General features: G+C 41.0%; 1 protein-coding gene across 4 annotated transcripts in view; it reads right to left on the bottom strand.

The window, feature by feature from the left end:
* TMTC1 (transmembrane O-mannosyltransferase targeting cadherins 1) overlaps nt 1-15,605 on the bottom strand; it is a 285,364-nt gene that overhangs the window by 71,797 nt on the left and 197,962 nt on the right. For 3 of the 4 annotated variants that reach the window (XM_045462496.1, XM_045462493.1, XM_045462495.1), the window contains 2 exons: nt 12,443-12,610; nt 4,811-4,924 (listed from right to left, as the gene is read on the bottom strand). In XM_045462496.1, the coding sequence (XP_045318452.1) occupies nt 4,811-4,924; nt 12,443-12,610 (282 nt within the window). The remainder of the gene's footprint in view (nt 1-4,810; nt 4,925-12,442; nt 12,611-15,605) is intronic. The other variant, XM_045462494.1, reaches the window with a different exon arrangement.

Consider the following 15,605-nt stretch of genomic DNA (forward strand, 5'->3'; position numbering starts at 1 on the left):
GACAGTGCAAAGAATGCTATCCGTGGTTGCTATTATCATGACAAGTCTCTATTTTTTGCATTAAAAAAATGCAGTCAGGGGCTCCTGAGTGGCTCAGTCGATTAAGCATCTGCCTGTTGATTTTAACTCAGGTCTTGATCTCACGGTTTGTGAGTTTGAGCCCCACATAGGGATTCCTTGCTTGGGATCCTCTCCCTGTCTCTATGTCCCTCCCAGCTCGCTCTCTCTCTCTCTCTTCACCCCCCCCAAAATAAATAAATAAACATTAAAAAAATTCCAATCAGGAAGATTTTTAGTTCTATGCTGTCCCACGTGTTAGCTAATTAAATAGCTAGTAGAGATTTCTTTGGTACAGGAGCATTAAAAGCACATTTCTTCCCCTTTAATTATGCAAATAGAAAAGAGCTTGGTCAAGGACTTCTATCCCCTTCGAATAGTCCATTCATTCCCTTCAGATTTTCTGTTTAGAACATCAACAACAGATGTATCGGGAATGGAAAAGGCTGCTCTAAGGGTCCCCTGGCTGCCCAAGCATATTTGACTACCCTCAGGAAAGGGTAATGTATCTCCTGCTTGATAGGAGTATGGGAAGGTGGAAATCTCAGATGATTTACTGTGTATTTCATGTTGAAAGCATACCTGTGAGAAAGAAACAGCTGTCTGGGTGACTGAAGATCACAGCCCTTGTATTAGGAGGGAATCCTACGTAGCACTGATATCCAATCACTGGAGATACTCTGGGTGTAGTGCGCCAGGAGGAAGAGGGCATCTACGCGAACAACTGTTCCAGAGAACATGGGACAATTTGCTGCTGACAGTGGGGAGGCCTTCCTGACTCACCTGGACAAAGGTGAACTCTATTCATTCCCAGGTGGGGGGGCTCTTGATGGCCAGCCCATTTTAACCAACCAGTAACTGAGTCATGCAGGGAATTTAAATATAAAATGAAAAACAATTTGCATGACTCTATCACCTGTAGTGAAAAATCTTTTAAAATAGTCTCTTCACTATGTCATCAGATTTCCAGATGTTCTCTATTCTCTGGAAATATCCAAAACTTAATAAACTTTCTCTATAAGCCTGGGTCTTTTTCATCCTGTAAGTTGAGTTGTATGAGTAAAAGCCAGTTGTGTTTATTGACAGATTTACTGCAGTTTTAGTTTTTATTGCAACTGTACAATGTAATGAAACATTTTGCAAATTGACAAAATATAAATGTAGAAAAAAAGAGAGCTGTTATTTATGTAGAAGCTAAGGAAATACTCTGGAAATACTCAAAAAAGAGAAGCTGCTCAAGAAATTGCTGTGGAATTAGATGTAAGAGTAACTGTAAAAGACTGCAGGAGGAAAATCAGAAAAATCTCAGTCATTGCATTTTTACTCCCCTTTAAAGTATCAAAACCTGATCATCAGAGAAATGATTTATGGATGCGATTTTTGCAGATTATAATCAGTAGACTCTTACTCAAAGGAAAAAGCTTGGTTTGATATTTGAAGAGTGGTGAATGTATGTACATGTGAAACTTGAGGGTACAATAAATCATTCAAGAATGTGCATAATTTGTCTTACGATTCTCCACTTTTAACTGACTTTTGAAGCAAATCAACAGGCCACTGGCCAAGGGCACATGCAGTATCTTCTGCACTTTATCCAGGCAGGGCCACCATCTCTCCTTGTGGGCTTCCTGGATGAGTCATTTCATGGAGTTTTTGTGCAGGAAGAGGTAAGATATTGGGTGGTCTCTGAACTTTCTACTCCCCTCACGTGAGATGGAATGTTAGAAACTTTCTCCAGGTTTTGAACAATGGTCGGCAAGCTCTGGAGGCAAATGGCAGATCCACCAGTGCTGTTCTGATATTCCACCATATGGCATCCCGAACTTTATAGAGCCTGGGATAGGTATAAACATGAGAGCTGCCCCTCACAGCAAAACGAAGCTAACACTTGTGCTCACTGAGGATTTGAGAGAAGAGTTTTGCCATCTTCCTTTGCTAATTTGGGTCTTAATCTGAATCTATAACCTCAGCTGCAGCATTTTCCAGGGGAGATTTTCCTTGCACTACAGAAATATAATAAATGAGGTACACCAAAAGGGAGGAGAAGTTAGTGGTGCTTCTTTGTTGTCTAAAACATAGAATAAGGTTTAAAAGAAGCAGAATATTCATGGCATATATAATTACCAATTTAATGTAGCATTATTTCCAGCATTGTAAGCCAGCCAAAATGATATTGGTATAGATACAACCCTAATGACTAATTTCATCATTGCCTTTGGGATCTACCCAGTCATTACAACAAAAATGGATAATTGTTGGGACTGATTTCAGATAATAGCGCCGTTAGCCCTGCATTTTCCTAATCATTCTCTTTCTTCCTGTGTGCAAATATGGAAACCATCAGATACACTAAAGTTGAAACACGGAGGAAGGAGTCAGAGCGGGGGGTGGGGGAGAGCTCTGTCTCAGCAACTTCCACAAAGAAAGAACAATATTAAAATAAGGGCAGGGGTGCCTGGGTGGCTCAGTTGTTTAAGCGTCTGACTTTGGCTCAGGTCATGATCTCACAGTCTGTGAGTTTGAGTCCCACATCGGGCTCTGAGCTGACAGCTTAGAACCCGGAGCCTGCTTCAGATTCTGTGTCTCCCTCTCTCTGCCTTTCCTGTTCACACTCTGACTCTCTCTCTCAAAAATAAACATTAAAAAAAAAATGAAAAGATAAAATAAAATAAGGGCAGTCTTCCAGTCATCTCGGATAAATCATCATGAAAATGATGAATAGTCCTGGTATTTTCCTTTTCTCTCTAGCACAAAGAGTGACAGTTTATTTAAAAGCAAACAAACAAAAAAACAAACCCACATCCATTGAAAATTCACCACAGAGGTATCCACACAAAAATGATGCTACTTAAATCAGAAGTATTTTGAGCCTGGTGTGAGAGGATGAAATATTTCACTAATTACTATGCAGTGTATTTATAGCTTTAATTGTTTTTCCCCCACTTCTCAAGGGACATGTTTCTTCCAGAAGCACAGTTGCTGAAGCAAACATTTATTTTTATTGTTTCATGGGAAAAAAGCGGTAGTACCCAACCAGCTACTATAATTCTGTAAAATCAGCTGCTAGAGAATTTTATGTAATTTATACTTTTGCCCCAAGCAGTGCCTTAGGGTCTGCCTTATTTTTCTGTTTGAACTTGACAGAAAATAGTCTGCTGGAATGCAATAAATTTTAAAAGATTCTGATAATACTTCCTTTCAATGAATACTTTTCAGGCAAACTTACTGCTCTTTTCTTCTCTTCAAGAATGCTCACCTGAAATCCTGAAACATCAATTAACCATTAAGCCAAAACATACTTTATTTGTACCCTTGAAGGAATATGCCTCTTTAAAAAAGATAATAATACATGTTCATTGTGGAACATCTGGAGTACAAAATATACAGAAAAAAATTAATCTACTCACCAACCAGAGGGAAGTATTGTAAACATTTGGGTAAACTGGCTTCCAGTGAAAGAATAGAAATCTGAATTAAATCTTGAAAATGATCTTTTATTCCTAAATAAAAAACCTATTTTCCTTAAAAAAAGTTTTGTTACAATTTTCCTCTGGGACTTCCATTTCTTGGATCTTTGGAATAGTATTTGATAGTGAACTTGACGTGCACAGTTTAAAATTTTTATCATATTGAATGCTAAATAAGAGACCCTGAAGTCTAAAATATTTCAATTGATGAGTAATATACTTATGTAAGAACACCGTTCAAAAGGATAATTTAAAAAATTAGGTCAGTGACTTTCAGAATGATGATTTCAAACTAAGCTTTGAGACAATGCTAGTACATGCTTCAGAGAAATATCTATTTGTTTGGTATGCATACTTTAAGCATATCCCAAAATGGAACACTAGCCCAAAATTCAACCAAATGGGGGCCAATCTGCAGGGATATGGAAACCTCTCTAAAAAGCTTCCGTGAGTCTCACAGTACTCAATAAAAGAGAAGACTCACCTGTCTGTGTTTTGACCATTTGGAGATTCCAAGGCTATGTATAGTTCTCCTGCCTCCACATGTTCCAGATTAAAGACATTTATCATGTGGGATCTTTTAGATAAGACCATCTTGAAAGCCAGGATTGCAATTGTGAGTACTCAAGAGCAATAGAGACTGCCACTGGTAATGTAGGCTTACATTTGTAGTTTCTCTTAAAGTGACATGTAAAGCTCTGTTTAGTATAGTCTCTTCCAAATGAATACAAGGAGATGAGCACAAGAAGAGTGTCAGGGCTGTTTATACACACACACACACACACACACACACACACACACACACACATGCCCCTTATTAACATATTCCCAGCATGGTAATCAAGTGTCTTCTAGTACTCTTTCTATTGAATACAACTATCAGGGTATTTATTTCATTTCCATATTCAAATGCCTTCATATAAATCCTTTCTGATAACAGGAAGCCTGAAGTGAGAAGAATTCACTGGAATACACGTTCTCAGAGTTTACTGGTGTATTTTTGACAACCAACTCCTGTTCTCCTGCATATGTGTATTTGACCGGGTGTCACTTGAGTATCGTGTAGCAATGGAAACTTTTACAGGAAAACACCAAGAATTAGTAGCAACGCAGAGTTACCACATTCACAACAGACTTGAGCACTGAGCAGAAGATGGGGAGTCCAGGATCCATACCACCTGCAAGGAGATGTTCACTGCCCGCCCCCCTCCTCCCCCCCCACACACTGGGAGGGTGAGTGAATGAACCTGAGAAGCACAGCAGGGAAACCGTCCTAGGGCGCTTACCTGAGGGCTGTTCTGTAGTGGTAGATCGCTTCCCGGTTCCGACCTTGATCCTTCAGGAAATTGGCGTAGTTGTAGTGAACCTTGGCATTGTGGGGCAGAGTTTGAACTCCAGACCTACAATTAATACATTAAAAAAAAAAAAGAACAACAAAGAATACTAGTTAGGAATACTGTCAGTTTCTTTCATGTTTTACTCAGTTTCATGAACCTTCATTTGAAATGTCCATTGCATCCATCTAAGTCATGTTTTCCAAAATTTGTGAATCGTGTCACTTATTAAATATGCTTCTCTGGAAAATAATGAAGGCAGTGTGTGGTTGTGCACAACTAAACAAACATGCTGACCGCATATGAAGCAGAGGGGGTGGGATGGGATAATTCTCTGGAGAACAAAACTGCATGCTCAGGTTAGTTCAGTTTTTTCCTTCCTTGCTTCTTTTGTTCACTTACAATCTTCCTTTAAAAAAAATGGAGAGCATCTACAAAAATATATCATTACTAGACTGGCCTCCCTATTATGTTTTATTGGAAATTAACATTTCCCATGTACCAAGCCTGGGCTAATTAAAATAAATAAATAAACAAATGCAGGTATAATTATTATTTTACAAGTTGCAGACAAGGAAACGAGGTTTTGCTCAAAAAGGTAAAAAAAAAAAAAAACAACCTTGCTTAAATGTCACTGTATTAGTCTGCTTGCACTGCCATAACCAAATACCTGGGGAACGCCCACAGGATAGCACTGAAATTTTGGAGACGATTCAAGGGGCAAGTGGGGGCAGGAGAGGAGCCATTTCTCATTCATAACTAGCCCACACATTTAACCTGTACACAACTACACAGCTGGTAAGTGGCAGAAATGGGATCCTAGAGGATTCTAGTTTGGTTCGAGAGTCCCTCGTTCCCTCACATGCAGGGAGGTGGGGGCAGGGGAATGATGAAAGAAAATGGGTTGGAGGGCCACTTGGAAAGAAAACTTCCGGAATTCTTGAGGATTAAATGCGGGAGGGGGACAGTTGATGACAGAGAGCAAGGAGAAAGCATAACAACCTAGTTTCTGGGCAACGTTAATGCACTACTACCTCTCCCAGATAACATACTTTCATTCAGTTTTTAACTTATTTTTTTTTAGGTTTATTTATTTATTCTTTGGAGGGGGAGGGGCAGAGAGAGAGAGGGAGAGAGAGAATCCCAAGATCGCAGGGCTCAATCTCACAAACTGTGCGATCGTGACCTGAGCCAAAATCAAGAGCTGGACACTCAACTGACTGAGCCATCCAGGTGCCCCTAGTTTTAAATTTAAAGGTAAGATTAATAGAAGGATTTCATACAAAGTGTTAAAACCCTGTTGGGGAAATATGTAAGGGCACTGTAATCTCTGTTGAACGTTCAGTGAAATAACCAGCAAAGACAGTCCCACTTAAAATCCACTGGCTGGACATCTGAGGAACTCTCCAGAGGACAGAACTTACAGAGAGTGCAAGAGGCTAGAGACCAATCCAAGGGCAACATCATCTGAAGCAGCACCTACCCAGGTTGCTTCAGTGACTTCAAATGTATGTCAGGTTGCTGGGATTTTTTGGTGGGTGGGGTGTGGCTGAACACAGACTAAATCTGTATCAGGAGCAGTTAAACCTCAGATCCTCATCCCTATCCTTAAAAGCTAAGTGACTTTTTTCATTATTCTTTCCCCATCCCAGCAAAAGGCAGGAGTTTTACTCTCTAGAAAAATAGAGTTAGAGAGATCCTGCACTCAGGAACAACAGGTACAGCCGAGGGAAGGGGGAAGAGCTGTACCGTAAAGGTAGATTATGGGAGAATCTGTATTCTGAACAGTGGGATCTCAGTTTGTCCTCCTTAAAAAGCTCTCTGAATAGCCAGGATTAGACTTCTCGGGAGGAGCCTGGAGGAATTTTCTCAGAAACTGACCCACCCAAGACAAAAGATATACAAATGCTGACATTTGGGTTCTCCGGTAAAATCATCAGTATCCTTCAATCGCCCTATGGTGAGGTCCAACAGCTGCCACATAGAGCTAGAATTTTAATGTAATATTTAAAATGGAAATTACCCAAAGTGTTTTTAGTCACAGGGGAAAAATCTGGGTCAGAGTGGTAATAATGGCTTTAAAAAATTCCAATTTTTAACCAGGAAAACTTCTGATTTTTCTATCCAGAAATAAATAGTGCAAGGTAACAGCAGATTTTAAAGGTAACTTTGATTTCAGCGTGGATATAACTGGCATATTGGAATTGACCCTTCCCTCTGTGTGATTAGCATGGTGACTCTCAATTATATTTCACCCGAGGAACAGACAATTAGGCCTGTGGAAGCATAGTCCCTGCTCGGATCAGGCATTGTTTAGTGATGGCCAGAGGAAGTAATAATATTCATAACAGGCAAGCTGATGTGGGTGGAGTAACTTGAATCCTAAGAACACACTGCTTTTTCCATTGTTGTTTTTGACCTTTATGTTCTCTCTGTGATATTTTTCTGCTATGTTTTTCCAGTCTCTCATTTTACAATGACTAGTTTGTGGATAAAGGGAAATAAACAACTGGCCAAAGGCAAAACTTTCCACGTTGCTATAACTGGCCAGGCTGCTCCTGCTTCCAGAACCAGGCTTTTCTATTTGCTCTCTTGATGCTATGGTTTCATAACCCCAACTGTTTAAGTGGAACCAAGCAACTTATATGCATTTATTCTACAAAGACATGCAGTATTCATTAATTATACAGCTGGATCCCGATCCCGATTAATAATCCCAGTGATGATTACAAAGAAAAATCTCCCATTCAATTCAGGATCCTAATTCATGTACCTCATAGTTCTCCTCCATGCCTCTTGAAAAATAACAGAAACAGGGGAGCAGGGCTGGCTCAGTAGGTAGAACGTGCGACTCTTGGTCTATGCGTTGTGAGTTTGAGCCCCATGTTGGGTATAAAGATTGCTTAAAAATAAAAATCTTAAAAAAAAAAAAGAAAATGAACAGAAACAACAAGAAAAGCCACTGCTCTCAGGTGTATCTCCGAGTTTATAGAACATCAATTTGTTTTATTGGTATCACTGGACAATAGGGCACAAGAACCATCCCCAAATTCCTGATTAGAAAACAAACATTAAAAAAAATTAATGAGCAGCATCCAACCCAAGGGTAACAGGAAAGGAAAGTAAGAAGGATTTGTGGTTCTCTTCAATTCCAACCCTGCTTTGACCTGAGGCAGCACAATGCCTCACTCAGGATGGCTGGTACTCACAGAATGGAATGCTCAGTTTGAATCAAGTTCTGGGCTGAGCACCCATTTCCATGGACTGACTGTCTCCTTTTATCCCTTCAGTAACTCATTGGTTGGGTAGAATTATTGTACCTCCATACTACAGATGAGGAAATTGAAGTTCAGAGAGATTAAGACCCTTTTTTCTAAAGTTACAGACCTAGAAAGCAGTTGAGAAGAGATTTCAACCAAGGCCAATATGTGGTCAGAACCATTCCTGAAGCTGATCAACACTCGATGCTAAGCCAGAAAGGTACCACAGGATATAGTAACATTATAATTTTACTATCACAATGTTTATCTTATTGGTAAGCAAACTATGGCCTTGTGGGCCACAGGGGCGCCAATGTGTTTGCCTATTATTTTTGGCGTCTTTCCCGAGACAACAGCAGGGTTGGGTAGTTGCAAAAGAGACTGCATGGCCCACAAAGACTAAAATATTTACCGTCTACTCCTTTACAAAAGAATCTGCCAATCCTCAGTATATATTCTCTGCCTTGGGAGGTCTGCTGATCTCTGGCTTAGCAATTCAGAAAGCAAGAAACACAAATGTGTTTCCTACAGAGATGGAGAATAATCTAGGCCATAAATTCTTAATTGATGGTCCATAGATCACTTAAATACTTCATGAATGGGATTCAAAGAGACCCTTAACTACATTGCAAATAAAAGAAAAATGCAGCCTCTGCCTTTTCAGGTATTTCTAACATTTGGGGCGTAGAGGGGATTTTACCAAATTGTGTTAGTACAGTATTTTTTACTCCAAACAATATAAAATTGTGGACTGTTACCAGGCTCAGCTGCAGCTATGCAGTTACCCTCTTTCCAGGTTAGGATATCAGAATAGTTTCTTGGCACAAAGAATTAAAGAAAATATACCTTGCAGCTATTATTATGAACCAATCCCTCCCCCCACTCTCCCACTCTCCCTCTCTCTCTTTTTTATACTAGGCTTATGTAAGTTAGAAAACATAAAGTAAAAAATGGGTGTAGCAAAGCTTACATATTCTTGTATATCAAACTTGGGTTCAAATCCTGGTTTCTCTTCACAGCTATTTCAGTTTGGACCAATTACTCTCTTTGAGCCTCTGATAAGACACAAGTTCAGGCTTCTTACGCTTTTGTGTGTACGATTCTTGCCAGTGGAACTACAAAGCCGTGAGGGGGGCCTGCATCTGTATCTCCTAAAAATACATCATATGGTGAGATCTTTTTTTGTAAGAGGAGGCCTCAGCTGGAAAGGCTGGGGCTTAACTGAAAGTTGGATTTTCTCCAACGCAAAGGTCTGTCCTAAGACACTCTGTAAGACTGTTCACAGCATTGCCAAGCAAAACCACCCCATGTAGTAAGAGAGGCCTTAATGAGACCATATGTCCAAGGGATGGTCAATGAGTTCACTGTTTAGAACAGAGGAGTAACCAGAAGCAGGGCCTCTGACACAGGGACATCGCCTTATCTAGAACTATTACAAATTTTTCTTACTCAATACAGCCAGTTCTTGGTTTTGATCATTATGGCTAATTTGGGTTGTTTTCATCCTTACATACTTGGTTCAGGTTTACGAGACAACAGTTCATGAAGGGCCTGCGCTGTTCTTAGCACTTACGCACTGTCCTGCTCTACCTCTGTCTACCAGTGGCTACATTATGTTAACATGTGTTTATGTGTCTGACCCTACACAGACTTCCAGCTCCTCCTCCTCTTTCCCTCTTCCCCCTGTCAACACCAAACTCTTTCATACCCTAGAACAGAGCCTACAGCCATAACTTGAAAATTTACATAGTGTTTACCATACTGCCTTCTGCATCTTTTACATAATCATTTATTCTTACACTACACCTGAAAGATAAACATTCTTGTTATTACTCTAAGTTTCAAAATAAAGAAAACTAAGGCATGGAGTCGTTAAGTAACTTTCCCAAGATCATACAGCTATTAAATGATGGTACTTGGAGAAGACCCAGAAAGTCTAACTCCAGCCCCAACACTCAACCAGTAACCCTATCTTCCTTCAAAGATTCTTGATACATGTTCACTCAACTGATTCCAGCATGACTCAGCACAGATGAATACATACAAATATCTGGTCTTTGAGGAGAAAGAATATTCTTAACGTCTCAGATTCTTAAAACTTTTCTTGGGACATACATAAATTATAATAGGCCAAGTTTTCAAAGAACTATCAAAAGCTTTGATTTGCATGTTATACAAAATTCCATTTGATCACCAAAGGCCTCTTAAGGGCACAAAACCTTTTCAAGCACATATGTGGAGTGGTTATGTTTTAGTAATCCACTGTCGCTTACTACATGCTTCCATCTGGAAAAACAAAAACAAAAACAAAGCCTCTGGATGAAAAGTCAATGAGCTTTTTGTTTTTCTGTTTTCAAACTGCTGGCATCAGCCGTAGAGTGTTGGAACATGAACTTGTTATCCTTGAAATAAACTGCTGCCTGCCAAAATCCACCCCCAAAGTTGATCTGATTAAGCAGTAAACATAATTAGAAGACACGACCTCTGTTAGTACCTTTATTCAAGCAAGGGGTTTAGCACAGGGCAGAACCATTTTAAAGTTTCTCATAAAAGCACCAACTGTTGAAAGCAAAAGAAAAAAAAAATTGAAGCCAACAGAGACTAAGAGGAAGTTGTATCACTGGATGTCCATGCCCCTGTGTTTGCAGATTGACCTCAGCATGGGTAGAAAGAGGGGACAAGTCCTTTGTGGTCTGTGGGGACCGCATTGAAGGTGAAGGACGTGACAGAGACTAAATGGAATCTGGATCCTCAAAGTGAAAAAACATTAATTAAAAAAAATCTCCACAAAAAACTTTACATGCCAACAGGTCTCTACAGTATCCACTGTGAAAATGATTATGACATTGACAATGGTGGTGATATAATAATAATAATAAACCAATAAGACTTGTATGACAAACTAATATTTTTCTATTAAAAAAAGTTAAAAAGTTAAATTGCCAAGTAGCAAAATCAAATATATTGTTTTGAAATAGTAAAAAAGTGCAGTGAACATTTATCTTATTTATCTGTTCGTTCATCCATTCATTCATTCCTGGCAGCCCAGAGTCTTTGCCCTCCTCCAGTAGTTGGATTCCCTGTGGGGAGTTCTCCCTTGCCTCACTTTGTGAAGTCTCAGTGGTACCCCAAGGGGCCAGGCCTGCCCTAACTCCCTCAGTGGAAGTCAGAGGGGTTCCTTTGGCCAATCATTCATTTCGGTGCCTGGTGGAGACAAAGGGCAGGCACATGACCTAAAGCTCAAGCCCAGCCAGAGGACTTAATTTCCCTAGGACTTTGATGTGAAGATAAAAAACAACTTGGTAAAAGTCTCCTCATTTGCTTCCGGGCGGGCGCTCAGGTGCTCTCAAGACACCATCCAGACGTTTTTCCCATCTGCCACATGCCGGCTTCTTCACCGGCCCCTCAATGCTGTGCACTTCCCTATACTCTCCCAATATGTTCCCTTTTATTTTCTCAAGTGATCCTAACTCTGTTTCAGTTGTTTGCTCCCAAAGTAGAAGTCTTGGGTATCAGCTGGCCAAGGAACCAAGTAAAAACCACAATGACCTAACTGGGCAACTGGGTCATAAGTGAGGACAGAAGCTGGAAGAGGGGACACAGATGGGGAGGATCCCTAGAAACTGGGAACATCAGCTGTGGCAGTGCCAGGGAGCCCAGGTGAAGGTCACTGGGGCAGTGGCATTAGGGAGACAGCCTAAGCTCCAGAAAACAGAGCGATGAGCAGGAGTCCCAGAGAATAGTTTATACGTCACAGTAAATTCGGGGCTTTAAGTTGACATCGTTATTTTCAGAAACAGCTTCTATACTACATAAAAACCTACCAGGAGATGAAAAAAGCCTCCCATTTCTTTGTTCACAATTAATGTTCAGAATAAAGCAACTAGATCACAGATCACAACTTGATATGCTGGAATATTCTAAAGAAAATGCATTGCATTTCTCTTCCTTCCTGCTGTGTGCTCACCTTTCTCATTTTCTTGTCTGCATAATGAAGTTAGGCTTATCATTTCATTTTGTTTATAGCTGATTTTACAGCCCAGCTCATCATTAACGACTGTCTCACAGACCCAAAAACCTTCCCGTGAGCCTTATTTTCATAAATTCACTTAGAATGAGCTCACATTAAACTTTATACAATACCATTTAAAAAACTAAAGCTAAAACCCAAAATAAAATTACATCTCCCACTTGAAACTTTACTAAAAAAAAACCTGTGGGTTAATGATTATTGCCAGACCCACGTTACCTCATTTGTTTGGAAACAAATATCTAAGCAAAAAAATACATGGGAAGAGATTTGCTTTTATCCACCTAATCGTACCTGAATAGGGACTCTCTTGACAGCCAAATTTCATTCTGTTTCACCGTTTTCCAAGAGAAAAGCAACAGCAGCAACACAGTGGACACAGTCAGGGTGGTGGCCCCGCATCGATTCAGCCAAGTGCACAGCTTGCTCAGTCCATGCACAAAAAGGATGCAGTAGCCCATGCTGGAAAACAATGTGGGAGAAGCAGGATTACTCTGGGGGTGCAGTGGAGGCCCCCTGTGTATTCTGTCCCATATAACTAGCTTTCACATGAAGCTCATCCTGGGATGGAGAAACAAACATAAACACCCCTCTCTCACACACATGTCGGTTCTCTGATGGGCTGTACCAGCACATTGCTAGTCCTTTGGTACTTGTGTGGAGAATAATAGGTTCATCGTTTAGGCTCAGACTGCCCTGGATTTCAGAGCTCAGACATCATGAGAAGTCCCTTATGTATGTTCTTGGGTCCTGAATAGACCCTCTGACTCTTGCTTCCTTATATCACTGACATCATATAACCATATTGGTATCATGTTGTCTACATTTACTGTGCTGCAGCCGGTCACATCATGGCTTTGTGACAGGCAGTCCCCACGACTTCCCTAGCAGGTCCTGGGAGGGATGCTGGTTACCAAGGAGCACTGGTGTCTGTCTCTAGGGATGTGCTGCCTGCTGTGTACCCACTCTGGTCAAAGTCCTTATGCTGATGGAAAATCATCTGTCCACAAGCCAACTCCTGAGCCTTGCAGCTTGGAGCTCATCACAGACTGACTGTGTCGATACGATTTTCTTGCTGACTCTGGCTCAGCTTTCTAAACAGACATAAGAATTGCTCATTATCTGAGTGGCATGTCAGTATCACATTTCTAAAAGCCTCTAGCCTGGTGGATGGAATGTGGTGCTTCACATTATCTGTGCAGCCACAGAGATGCTTCCTGCTTGTTGACTGGCCTCAGAAAAACACAAACATTTAATTTGTACCCATTATTGCCACAGGCATTTTAGTTAAAACCCACTTCTTTCCAAAGATAATAAACTACAAATTATAACAGAATATTTTAAGGATGAAACAAGACTGTGTAAAGAAATCCTACGGGGCGCCTGGGTGGCTCAGTTGGTAAAGCGTCCGACTTCGGGTCAGGTCACGATCTCACGGTTCATGAGTTGAAGTCCCACGTCAGGCTCTGTGCTGACAGCTCAGAGCCTGGAGCCTGCTTTGGATTCTGTGTCTCCTTCTCTCTGCCCCTCACCTGTTCACACTCTGTCTGTCTGTCTCTCTCAAAAGTAAATAAACATTAAAAAATAAAAAAAAAAGTAATCCTATATTAGACATTAATGCTATAAGAAGTCCAAATTAATACAGCCCATTTACTTGTTCAATTATTTACTAGGCACTAAGGATGCAATTATGAATGAAACACATGTCCTGCCCTCAACTCCAATCTACTGAGGTAGGTTGGGTTTGTAAAGGAAAACACTTAAATCATCTCATTTCTAAACACACCTCCTTTAAAAAATCTCTCCACTTTCCTTCTGTTCACCTTTCTGAATACCTGTGCTTTTGTCTCAAGGATTGAAAAACAAGAGAAGCATCTGAGGTTTCTGATGTGGAGATGCTGGGAATCAGTTCAAGTTAGAGCTCCAATTCCATACTTCAAATCCCATAAGTTGGTTGGTCCAGCTCCCTAAAGTTTTGGGGTTCACTGTTTAGCCAAAGAGAGTCATCATCCCACTTACCAGTGGGAGACTGTGGTTCGAGCTAAGGAGGCCCATACCTATTTACTGGATTTGACTGCCATAAACACTGTGCAGAAGCCTTGAACATTCCAGAACACAGAGTCACTAGTGCAAAAAACAAAACAAAACAAAACAAAACAAAAACTCAAAACCTCTTTCCACTTTCACAACAAGTCAGGTTTGGCCTCAGAGGTATCAAGGTTTTCTAAATGTCTCTCATTCTGTACAACTTGCCATGCTGATGCCATTACAGGCCATCATGGTTGCTCAAGTTCATGTGGCTGCTTGCCATTTGTCCCTCTAGCCTCATCCGGATCCCAGCCCTAAGTGAGCAGGATGTAGCTCTGGCCACAGGAAAGCCTTCTGGGCTCCATTCTTCCATTCAACAGATATTTAATAAGCACCAACTGTGCCCTGACATTGTTACAGGCACCAAGAACACATCGGTGGACAAAACAGACAATAATGTTTGTGCTTGTGGAATCCACATGGGTGGGGAGAAACGGCCAATAAGCAAATAAAACACAGAGTATGCCACACAGCAGGGTGTGTTACATGGGGGAAAATCTACCAGGAAAGAGGAAGAGGGAGTCCAGGGTGGGGAGGAAGTTGAGATTTTAATGAGTGGTCAAGAACAGAGCCATTGAAAAAGGGACATGTAAACAAAGTCCTGAAACACATGAGCAGTGCCCCGTGCAGACACCCACATCTCTAGTGCCAGCTGACTTCTCCCCCTGCCTTCATAAAACAGCCCCACTGAGAACTAATATTTACTGAGTACAATCTTATGTGCCAACCACGTTCCATAGATGGGTTCAGCCCATCCTCACATCCCCGTGGGTCACTCACTGTGTTTAACCATAAAGACACTGACAAGGAGAAAGGTGAACTGATTTCCTGAATTGGGTCACATGGCTCGTACATAGAGAGCAAAGATACAAACCCAGGAATTTCAGATTTCAGAACTCACACTCCATACGCTGTCCTGCTCGTCTGGGTTCTGACCTGACTAGCTGATTCTTGTGTTCCTCACAGCTTTTTTTTTTTTTTAATGTTTATTTATTTTTCGAGAGAGAGAAAGACAGAGAGAGACGAGAGAGAGAGAGAGAGAGAGAGAGCATGAGCAGGGGAGGGGCAGAGAGAGAGGGAGACACAGAATCCAAAGCAGGCTCCAGGCTCTGAGCTGTCAGCACAGAGCCCAATGCAGGGCTCAAACCCACAGACCGTGAGATCATGACCTGAGTCAGACAATTTACCAACTGAGCCACCTACGTGCCCCTTGTGTTTCTCATACCTTAGCACACAGCTTCACGTACTTCCCTCCTAACCACTCCATTCATAAAATTGTAATAGTTGTTTTCTGTCTCCTTGTAGGAAAAAGAGCTGCCCATCTGGCAGAGCACTAGGGAAGGAAAACAGTGGGATCTCCACACTGGAT

Source organism: Leopardus geoffroyi, chromosome B4 (assembly GCF_018350155.1).
Source record: "Leopardus geoffroyi isolate Oge1 chromosome B4, O.geoffroyi_Oge1_pat1.0, whole genome shotgun sequence".
Classification (NCBI taxonomy): Eukaryota; Metazoa; Chordata; class Mammalia; order Carnivora; family Felidae; genus Leopardus; species Leopardus geoffroyi.